The sequence below is a fragment of the Tachysurus fulvidraco genome, chromosome 18 (genome assembly GCF_022655615.1).
Source record: "Tachysurus fulvidraco isolate hzauxx_2018 chromosome 18, HZAU_PFXX_2.0, whole genome shotgun sequence".
Lineage (NCBI taxonomy): Eukaryota > Metazoa > Chordata > Actinopteri > Siluriformes > Bagridae > Tachysurus > Tachysurus fulvidraco.
Genome location: NC_062535.1, coordinates 2,475,082 through 2,487,581, shown reverse-complemented (window position 1 = coordinate 2,487,581; position 12,500 = coordinate 2,475,082). Strand labels below are relative to the sequence as shown.

The 12,500-nt window shown below is 42.9% G+C and overlaps 1 protein-coding gene across 3 annotated transcripts in view; it reads left to right on the top strand.

The window, feature by feature from the left end:
- pard3ba (par-3 family cell polarity regulator beta a) overlaps window positions 1-12,500 on the top strand; it is a 112,731-nt gene that overhangs the window by 52,518 nt on the left and 47,713 nt on the right. For all 3 annotated transcript variants that reach the window (XM_047803305.1, XM_047803304.1, XM_047803306.1), the window contains 2 exons: window positions 6,284-6,469; window positions 8,123-8,296. In XM_047803305.1, coding sequence (XP_047659261.1) covers window positions 6,284-6,469; window positions 8,123-8,296 — 360 coding nt within the window. The remainder of the gene's footprint in view (window positions 1-6,283; window positions 6,470-8,122; window positions 8,297-12,500) is intronic.

The window sequence follows — 12,500 nt, the reverse complement described above, 5'->3', positions numbered from 1 at the left end:
GTGTGTGTGTGTGTGTGTGTGTGTCTGTGTATGTGTGTCTGTGTGTGTCTGTGTGTGTGTCTGTCTGTGTGTGTGTGTGTCTGTCTGTGTGTGTGTGTCTGTCTGTGTGTGTGTCTGTGTGTGTGTCTGTGTGTGTGTCTGTGTGTGTCTGTGTGTGTGTCTGTGTGTCTGTGTGTGTGTGTCTGTGTGTGTGTGTCTGTGTGTGTGTGTGTCTGTGTGTGTACAGAATCAACATATGTGCAGCTCAGTGATACAGTATACTTTACACACTACATTCATCTAAACAATACACACTACACAATAATACACAGTAAACAATACACACTACACAATAATACACAGTAAACAATACACACTACACAATAATACACAGTAAACAATACACACTACACAATAATACACACTACACACTAATACACAATACATTATAAAACACACTACACATCACATTCTAATACACAACATTCTAATACACACTACACACTAATACACACTACACTACATTCTAATACACAACATTCTAATACACACTACACACTAATACACACTACACTACATTCTAATACACACAAAACACTAATACACACTACACTACATTCTAATACACACAAAACACTAATACACACTACACACTACACACTAATACACACTAATACACACTAATACACACTACACTACATTCTAATACACACTACACACTAATACACACTACACACTACATTCTAATACACACTACACACTAATACACACTACATTCTAATACACACTACACACTAATACACACTACACACTACACACTAATACACACTAATACACACTACACTACATTCTAATACACACTACACACTAATACACACTACACACTACATTCTAATACACACTGCACACTAATACACACTACATTCTAATACACACTACACACTAATACACAATACACACTACATTATAAAACACACTACACAACACATTCTAATACACAACATTCCAATACACAATACACACTAATACACACTACACAACACATTCTAATACACAGCATTCTAACACACACTACACAATACACATTACATTCTAATACACACTACACAATACACATTGCATTCTAATACACACTACACAATACACACTAATACACACTACACAGTACACACTACATTCTAATACACACTACACAATACACACTAATACACACTACACAGTACACACTACATTCTAATACACACTACACAACACACACTAATACACACTACACAATACACATTGCATTCTAATACACACTACACAATACACATTACATTCTAATACACACTACACAATACATAATACACACTAATACACACTACACAATACACACTACATTCTAATACACACTACACAATACACACTACATTCTAATACACACTACACAATACACACTACATTCTAATACACAATACACATTACATTCTAATACACACTACACAATACACATTACATTCTAATACACACTACACAATACACATTACATTCTAATACACACTACACAATACACATTACATTCTAATACACACTACACAATACACATTACATTCTAATACACACTACACAATACACACTAATACACACTACACAATACACATTCTACTACACAATACACATTACATTCTAAAACACAATACACAATACACACTACATTATAATACACACTACACAATACACACTACACAATACACACTAATACACACTACACAATACACACTCCATTCTAATACACACTACACAATACACACTACATTCTAATACACACTACACAATACACACTACATTCTAATACACACTACACAATACACATTACATTCTAATACACACTACACAATACACACTAATACACACTACACAATACACACTAATACACACTACACAATACACATTCTACTACACAATACACACTACATTATAATACACACTACACAATACACACTAATACACACTACAAAATACACATTACATTCTAATACACACTACACAATACACAATAATACACACTACACACTAATACACAATACACACTAATACACACTAATACACACTAATACACAACACATTCTAATACACACTACACAATACATAATACACACTAATACACACTACACAATACTCACTCCATTCTAATACACACTACATTCTAATACACACTACACAATACACACTACATTCTAATACACACTACACAATACACACTCCATTCTAATACACAATACACATTACATTCTAATACACACTAATACACAATACACAATACACACTAATACACACTACACAATACACACTAATACACACTACACAATACACACTAATACACACTACACAATACACATTCTACTACACAATACACATTACATTCTAAAACACAATACACAATACACACTACATTATAATACACACTACACAATACACACTAATACACACTACAAAATACACATTACATTTTAATACACACTACACAATACACACTAATACACACTACACACTAATACACACTAATACACAACACATTCTAATACATACTACAAAATGCATTATAATACACGACACACTACATTCTAATACACGCTACACACCACACACTACATTAGAACACACAATACTCCTATATATACTTACACACTATACACTGTGCACTGCATACCAACATACTACACAATGTAAACAACCCTACACACACATAATTACCCAGTGTGCACTGCACACTAAATGCTAATGTATACTACAGGTTATGAATGACAAACTACACACTACATATCACTTTACATTAAACCTCCATAATGCTACAGGTTTCATGTATGACACGTCACGAGGGTTCACCGGGTTTAGGTAAAAAAAAAAATCTGTCTGAAGTCCATCTGTCTGTCTGTCTGTCATGGGCAGAAATCCCAAAATGGCTCATTTCCTATGTTGTGAATCCAAAACCGTGTTCCATTCTATAACACCTCAGTGCAGATGTATTAGGGTGTAAATACTTATGAGCTATTAGGTGCAAGAGACCAGTAATAATGGTGATATGAGCTGTGCTAATTCCTTCACATGGATTATATCGCAGTTCTTCTGGAGGATTGTAGCAGAAACGTCTGCGGATCACTGTGTGTGTGTGTGTGTGTGTGTGTGTGTGTGTGTGTGTGTGTGTGTGTGTGTGTGTGTGTGTGTGTGTGTGTGCGGTGCTGTTCACAATGACAGCAGTGCTCACACAAGTCCCCCTAAATTGCAGTGCACGGTTTATTTCTGTTCCAGGCTGCTGTGTGATTGACTGAAGAGTGCTGCTCTATTGAAGGTCTGTTAGAAAGGAACAGCTGCCACTTCAAAGTCTCACACACACACACACACACACACACACACGATCGACACAGTCCTTTATCAATCTTTAGTCTCTCACATATGCCTGCTCGGGGAAAAGCGACTCCACGTTCAGACGAAGCGATCCGGCGATTTTCCGCCTCACGCCGACGCGAGACAAATCGTAGCTGAAACGTAGCAGCACGCAAGAGGAAGAAATCTGCAGGCTTGTTGGAGTTTTGTCAGCAAAGAGAAACGCTATAAAAAGATTTAATGACTGCATAGACATGTCGATCCATCTGCACTTCGGTGTGTGTGTGTGTGTGTGTGAAGTGTGTGTGTGTGATTCCTCACAAACAATTACACCCTCAAAAAAACCACCTACGAGATCTCTAGCCTGAAGATCCAGACCCACAACAAACATCTTCAGGTTTCCTTGTCGAGTGGTCCATGTCGATACACTCTCTCTCTCTCTCTCTCTCTCACACACACACACACACATACACACACACACACACTTTTACTTCCTGGTTTTTTTTTTTTTCATTACTCAGGTTGATAAGAGCATCCTTTGTTCATCACACGGCCTCGCAGCCTTGTGGAAATTAGCTGTCATTTGGGAAGGAAGCCTCACAGACGCTACACCCATCCTGGAAACGATTCCGCTCTGTCGCTGCAGACCCGGATCGGAGACGTCGACTCGATCGGGACCCGGTCTGTGGGTCACACAGACGTGCTGACGGACTTACAGCTCTGTTTGTGAGCTTTACATATTCTCTGGAGATATTAGTAGCTGGATATCCTGAGATAAAAACCCAGCGAGAGACCCGGTGAGGTGTCGATGATCTCGGTTTTCATCAGCTCTGAAGATTTCTGAGGTCTTTTCGGTTCGTAGTTGCTTAATTCTGATTGGTCGGAAGTGACCGACGGTTCTGTAGTAACGGCTTGTACGGTACAGCCGAGGCGCCGCATAAGCGTTTGATACGGCAACGTTTCTAGTCCGACGTTTCTAGTCATTACACCCCACACCCCCCAACCCCCCATTGGAGAACATTAGAAGATATTAGAAGAAGAAGAAGAGGAAGAGGAATAGATTATCTTAATGACTCAGGATTCTCTGAGTGCGGTCATGTTTTTGACTTTGGAGGTGCAGAGGTCAGCTTGCACATGGCCCAGGAAGGAGGCTTCAGGGTGTGGGGCTATTTGCTAATTTTTGTGTCCTTGAGCTTTCATCCTACACACACAGACACACACACACACATACACACACACACACACACACACACACACAGACAGAGACAGAGACAGACACCAGGATATGTCCTGTGTAGCCAGGGACCATTTCAGCGGAGCAGTGATTGCGGATTTGCTTTTCCTCTTTTGTTTTTATGGAGGCTTGGAATCTCCCGAGTGCTTGACGTGATACACTGCTGTTTTTGTGTCCACGTCTTATAACTATTCGTCGTTTATTTCGGGATTTTGAGTAGACAGAATCCAGGGCTGGAAAGATCGAGCCTTGCATATTACGATCGTTCAGAGATTTTTCATCGTAGTGATCTACCGAGGAGATGTCCGCGGCTTCGCTCGAATTTTTTTACCTTCCGTATTTAGGGTTTTAACTCTTAAAATCTGAAACTGTCTTTTTTAAAATGTTTTTATAGACAAACATCACCTCTGGGAACTAGAAAGTAAAATAAAATTGTCAAACGCAAAGACTGTCATGGCAGTTAACAAGCATGAGACATCCTGCTCATAAAATCTGTGTTTTTACCAGTCATATTGTGTATAGTGTGTGTGTGTGTGTGTGTATATGTGTGTGTGTGTGTGTGTGTGTGTGTGTGTGTGTGTGTGTGTGTGTGTGTGTGTGTGTGTGTCGGCCCTCGAGAGATCCGTTTGTGTGATCTCCACCGGAAGCATCGATCCAACCACCATGAGTTGTCTCTCTCTCTCTCTTTCTCTCTCTCTCTCTCTCTCTCCCTTTTTTCCAGACGAACAAACATTAGCGTAGTCTGAGGTCTCAGAGAGACCAAAGCCATGATACTGTTCATCAACACTTCCTTTCGTGTGTGAGAGAGAGAGAGCGAGAGTGAGATAGAGAGAGCGAGAGAATGACAGGTCCTCTAACTTCTCCCTCTGGGCATTGCCTCGGTTTTAATTCTGTTCGTTCATGAGCAGTTCATCCAAGATGATACCATCTTAGTCCGTTTTTTTTTTAGACTCACGCATCTATAATGTTAGAGAAAATTCACCGAAACCTGTAACTCTGATTTTATGACCATGAGAACCACAGACGCGACTCAGGGGGGGTTCCCTCGATGCCCTCAGGTTCAGCAAGTGATGCCACTGACTTTAATCGGGACTCACTGGGATTCCCTTCCTTACAGAGCTCTATACAGAAGAACCAGCAAAGTCCTTACCTGCAAATCTGCCCTCCATCACGCCATCATTTTTCCACACTTGTCTCCTCCGTTTTGTTTCCTCTTTTCATTTAAAATCGAAAATTCTCGCTTACGAGTCGACGGCTCGCATCTCGCAACCCGGCGGCAAGAATGCAAAGAACAATAGTACAGATGAAAGCGGGAGCGATTTAAACACCCAAACCCTTCCCACATCCCCGGCTCCTTTCTAGACGAGGCTCTTAAAAAGGTTATTTTACCGTTTGAAATGGCACGCTCTCATGATCTTATTCTTCCTTTCATGTTCAAACAGAGCACCCCCCCCACCCACCCACCCCGTTTACCCTTTTCACTCTCTCGTCTCATCTCTCCTCGTGCGTTTATCCGTCTTTTATTAGCTACCGTGCCCTTTCGTACAGCTTACCCGTAGCTCTCATTTAATAAGTTATTTACATGTCGTACGGCTCCAGGAAAAAAGCGACTCTGCTTACGCTAATTATTTTCAAGCTTCTTTCTAGTCCTTGTGAATCGTCTTAATAATAATAATAATAAAGATGGTTTGTTTTCTGTGGCATTAGAAAGGAGATCCGTTTGGTCAGACCCTGTCTCAGGAAGGCCGAGAGCAACTGGTCTATGAGATTCCTGTAAACGACTCGGGGTCAGCCGGACTCGGACTCAGTCTGAAGGGCAACAAATCCAGAGAGACGGGTGAGGACCTGGGCATCTTCATCAAGTCCATCATTCACGGAGGGGCCGCATTCAAGGCAAGTCATATTTCCCTATCATCACACGCTCGCATTAAGATCTGCAGGGTGGAACACGCCTATACATCCCTGCAATCAGCCAGTCATGTGCAGGCATGTGAAGGAGCCATAGCCTCTGATCTGAGATGTGTTTCTGCTCACCGCAGTCATAGAAAGTCGTTATTTGAACGTTTTTGTTTTTTAGGCTCGATACATTCTGGCCATTCTCTTCCAACCGCTCGCTCTCACTAGCAATATGTTTCCACCCGCCAACCGCCGGACGTTTTTTATTTTTCTACACCAGTCTTTGTTTAGGGTGGGCACGGTGGCTTAGTGGTTAGCACGTTCGCCTCACACCTCCAGGGTCGGGGGTTCGATTCCCGCCTCCACCTTGTGTGTGTGGAGTTTGCATGTTCTCCCCGTGCCTCGGGGGTTTCCTCCGGGTACTCCGGTTTCCTCCCCCGGTCCAAAGACATGCATGGTAGGTTGATTGGCATCTCTGGAAAATTGTCCGTAGTGTGTGTGTGTGTGTGAATGAGAGTGTGTGTGTACCCTGTGATGGGTTGGCACTCCGTCCAGGGTGTATCCTGCCTCGATGCCCGATGACGCCTGAGATAGGCACAGGCTCCCCGTGACCCGAGAAGTTCGGATCAGCGGTAGAAAAAGAATGAATGAATGAATCTTTGTTTAAACAATAGAGACTGTCGCACAGAAAACTCCCAGGAGACCAACAGTTTCTGAAGAGTGCACATGTCTCTCGAGTCGTCGTATCAAGTGCAAAAAAATTTATGTTCAAGAATAAAATAAACCAAATATACACAATAAATCAACTCAAGTTCAGGACAATTCGTGGAAACACTAAAGGTTTTTTGTTTGTGGCACGTTTTGTATGAGCATATACCATTCCATGGTATAAAGATCCACTACACTCACTTATGCTGATTACCATTAAAAAAAAAAAAAACACACATACACCCAGCATCAGCCTCATTAATCCTAATTAAAGTTTCAAAAGCTGCACTGATTAGCCGGAGGTGCCGAGGGACGCTTAGCAAAACGGCACCTTCTCCAGAGACGGCTCCTGAGAGAAAAGCTCTTGGCGACATGCAGCGTCTGCCTCAGCGTGTGTTCGGTTCTCTATTTTCTCTCCATTAATGTCTTCTTCAAACAGGTCAGCACCAGTGGTCACTGGTTAATGACCCCGCCTACAGGTCATTCATGACCAGAAAACGCTCAGACAATGAGAGGTCTTTAGCAGCTCTGGTGGCTCTTAGCTGCTAATCTCTTTTGTGCTCAGCTCCTCCTCCTTGTCTGAGTTTTCTATTTCAAGAAGTGCAGCTGTGGATCCTAATCCAATTCACTCCCTCTCGGTCCTTTCACAGAGGAGTGTGTGCTTTGTCGAATCGGGGTTGAGGGAACGAATGCATTAATCTTTTAAGCATGTTTGCTAATCTGAATATCAATGTACCTGAAATCATATTCAGCAGATGTAACCTTTAGCTGTTCGGATTCATTAGCTTTATTCAATAGAATGGTGGAATGCTTTTCTCTTTTTTCTGGCGTTTGGTATCGACTCGTCATTATTTTCGACACTTTGCTATTTGAAAGCGTCTCAAATGTATATTGATTAAAGAAAGTAACGTTCCCTCTAATCCGTCCTCTTCTTGCAACCAGGATGGGCGCCTGCAGGTGAACGACCAGCTCGCGGCCGTCAACGGCGAATCTCTTCTTGGCCGATCCAACAACGATGCCATGGAGACCCTGAGACGCTCTATGTCCATGGAAGGGAACCAGAGAGAAACCATCCAGTTAGTTGTCTTCCGAGCCATGGAGCAATCCCCTGCCCAGGTACACCCAGTCCCAATTGTTGGTCCTCATCTCCAGGTCCCATTGCACCCAGGTTACCTTGTTCAACATCACAGAATCTTAGAGTCTGAGCCCCAGCGACTTGTCCACCGCTATCACCAGTATGGACACTACAAGCTCTCAGGTGGCCTCTGACATGTTAACACTTTTGTGTAAAAGCATCAATGTACAGTAAATTAGGTCCCTGTAATGGACTGTACATGCCTGTCTCTGTAAAACAAGTGCATTCACTCGTACCTCACGGAAGATGTATTGTGTCTATAAGGTCTTCATATCGCAGGTTTTAAAAAGTACAGGACATCATATATCAGGTCCTGAAACTATATTTCTTTACACAACAATGTCCTCACAGTTCAGGTGGTCCTCATAAATCAGGTCCCTACCATGTAGGGTCAAACAATTTCAAATCTCTGTATATCAGGTCTTCACATTGCAGGTTGAAGCAAGTTCAGGAGGTTACTGCAGGGGCCTAACATTTTTTTATTTTAATTATAAAATAATTAAATAAATTAGTAAATAAAGTAACGACAAAGCTTTCGAGAGGTCTCTGTATACTGTATATATTAGCTCCCCACACTGCAGGTCTAGGATTAAAGGTCCCCACACTGTGTTTCCTGATAGATTGTGGTCCCTATAATGCAGGTCCCTGCACTCTGTATATCAGGTCCTTAACTCATCAGGTCCTTACAGAAATGAGAGATTTTGTTCATTTTCCACCCTGTAGCAAGGGCAGATGTCTGATTTCTTTGGGGGGAATTTGAAATGCTAAGTTTTTTACGTGTGAATGCCGTGCTGTTTAAAGAGCCAATCTACGGTCTGCATCTAATACCGTTTCGCTATGTCTTATTTTTCTATCTTCTTTCTGCTTTTTTTCCCCTTTATTTCTTAAACACTTTGCTGTACTTCTTTCCTGCTTGTACCTGTTTCCGTTTGTTCAATAAAAACTCTGAAATCTCCGCATGCTCGTTCCTTGCTTTTTCCTTCTTTCTTCTTTCTACATTCTGTAACCTTTCACACTATGTGACTATAAAGCGTTAATGAAAGCAGTTATCTCATTTTTATTTAGGAGTTTTCGGTAAGTTTGTGATGAAAAAATTCACGTGTTAACAAACAACATGAAACCTAGATCAAATACACCGATGAGACACGACGAGTACTCGACTCGCTTCTGATAATACGCCTGAGATTGCGACAGCTCTCCTTCTGCTCTGATTGGCTCAGATGTGTTTCTTGTGTAACTTTGGGGGTGTGATACTTGTTCATGCTTTTGAGCTTGTGTATGATTTCCGCCAATCCCATCCCGTCACCCCTGACATAGTGCTTCCTGGATTGTCAAGCAGTTCTGGAACATTCCTGATACACTATATATATAGTAGTACATGGTATGTGGTATACAAATGTGGCATGTGGTATACAACTATACCACAGTATATTTTTTTCCTGGGCACTGTAGCTTTAAGCCATAACTTAAAGACTCGAGTGTACTTTTCTCCAATGTCAAGTCCGTGAGCAGAAATGTAGCTTTTCATTTGTGTCCAGTGAAAACAAATGGTTATTGACTCCACCTTGAGTTCAGCAGTCTGAGTTTGTCTTGAAAGAGATGAGCACCATGGGAGGGCATTAGCCTATCACCTGCCCCATCTACTCTGAGATGGATGGTGATTGGTTGCAGCCTTGAACGGCTCCTCGATAAAAGGTGATGTGTCGGCTTGATGCATTCACTATTAATCCCATGCATGCAGGCTGATCGATATGCCATTAATCATGGCGCGAAAGTAGTGAGATAAGGGAATGAGTGGGAGTCAAAGAAACGCTAGCCAGGTTTGTGAAGCGAACCCGATGACGCCTTCTGTCTCATTGAAATTTCATTCATGGCTTTTGCTTTCCGATGTGTATAATGAAAGCGTAGGCACCAAATTGAAATTAAACTTTACCAGACTATGAAATGTTGCCAATGGACAGAATAAATAAGCAATTTCCGGCCTACGTGCTACGTCCGTTACGGCCTTGTTACGGTTATGGGAGTGTCTACGTTACAATCTCTGTCTCAAACCCCTTTTTTCTCAATGGTTCTCAAACAGTTAATCGGATTACACCACGGGTTGTTTGGATAAAAAGCAGCCATGGAGATTTAATGAAAGCATGCCTGGGGCTGGCCTGGGGGTATCTAACCTCATGTCACCCCTACTCCTGCCTCACAGGTCTAGGAAGGCAGAACAGGCCCGAGTCTGGGGTCTCAATTGGAGTCTTCTTTTGTTGGTCCTTTGTTGGTTCTTTGTCATCTGCCACAATAGTCTAATTAAGACACAAAGCTTTTGAAGGCATCAGGGGGGCGTGTCTACATGCTGCTAGCACTCTGCAGGAACAGTCATTAATACTAGGAGGAGAATCGTTGATGGAGGGAGAGGATGACGGCTGTATGATATTTAGGTTGGATAACGTGCGGAATAGCCGACCGGATACCCCGCTCCTGATTGCCTTCTGCCTCCCGTCAACCCTGATGCTTCCCTGCATGGGGGCACTGGCGAGAGAGAGAGAGAGAGAGAGAGAGAGAGAGCGAACAAGACTATTCCTCCCTCCCCTCCATCAGCACAATGATCAGAGCAAATGCCTAAGACAGGACAGGAAAGAGCAAGCGCCACATCCATCGATCTCCATAGAAACGCTTCTGTTTCTTTCTCTTTTTTTTTTTTCCTCTCTCTGTCATGCACGAGAAAGAGAGATATGAAAAGCATGACACTTAAAGAGCCATCATCTGTGCTAATGATATCCCTCCACCTGAGAATCATCCCTCTTTGCTGTCTCGCTCGTCCTTTGTCTACGTGTCTTGCGCCTGTGCGTTCAAGACGACTTTGATACGGTTATGTCCGTTCGGCTGAGCCTGTGTGCCTGAGGGCTAATAAAGTGTGTGTGTGTGTGTGTGTGTGTGTGTGTGAGGTGTTGTAGTAGTAATAGTACTAGTATGCCAGAGCTGGTGCTGTATAAAAGGCATTGAAGCTCTCTCCTGCTGTGTGTCCTACTCCTGACAGCTGCACGTCCTCATAAAGAGACATCAGCGAACCACCAGCACGCAGCTAGCGCCGTCTGACAAGCCGGCTTCGACTAGTGTGTAGCCGCGATCGGATCAAGTCTCTACTTTTACCATCTGCCTTTTTCAAACATCCTCTCATGTTTTCGGTGAATCGTTTCAAAAGAAGCATACGGTCGAGCCCTAACCCTAGGGTTACCCTAACCCTAACCCTAACCCGAGTCCGAACAGACCGCGAGGGCGAGCGACCGGAGTAGTATCAACCGTGCATGGTTGTTTCGAGTGAGTGAAAAGTGCTGACGATTGCACCTTGACTCTTGACATAGGAAAGCATGTGTGCCTCAGTGCTCGCCAAAGTGAACTGCTCGTTTGTCTGACCAGCGGTTCGTCCGCATGCTCTATGTGTGAAAAAGAAGGGGCTTTCTGCAGTCCCTGCTCCAGAGATCAGAGGTTACACTCTACCATATGCTAGGCTTACGCTGCAAAGTGCTGCTTGGTATCATGTGTCCGGATTGGAGCAAATATAAGAACGCCTTTAAGTAAGCATTGTTTCGGGAATCTGTATCACCGGAACTAGACAAGCACTCAGAAGGTTTTATGCTCCTGACGGAATAAATGGATTCTATGGTTATAGCTCAATCTACCTGGTCATTTGAATGGATTCTGGCTCGCGGGACACATGCAGCAAAACAGCAGCCGCCAAGAGATTGGCACGAGAACCCAGTGCAGAAATGTCCGGCAGGCGTCCGAGCCGTATGTCGTCTGTGCTGGAGAGTTAGCTGGCACGCACGGTGTCCACTACTCGTCCAAAAAAAAAAAAAAAAGAAACAATACTGTCGTTAGCATTTTCTGTAAAAGTTGATAGCAGTAAATTCTGTGTAAATAAGATATTTGGGTTATGGCTGGAATCTCAGTGGAGCAGCTTTCAGGGTTTCTGGCAGTGCTTCACTTCACTTATGGAGTTTTGGTGGCTGGAACTTTCATTTTAGCAGCAGAACTCGCGGTCCCTGTTTCACCTGTGTGGGAAATGTCCAGCCTTTCTGTTTGGGAAGTCTAGTGTCCTGCTGACAGAAGGAAGGGACTACTCTCTCTCTCTCTCTCTCTCTCTCTCTCTCTCCTCCATCTCTCTCTCTCTCTCTCTCTCCTCCATCTCTTTCT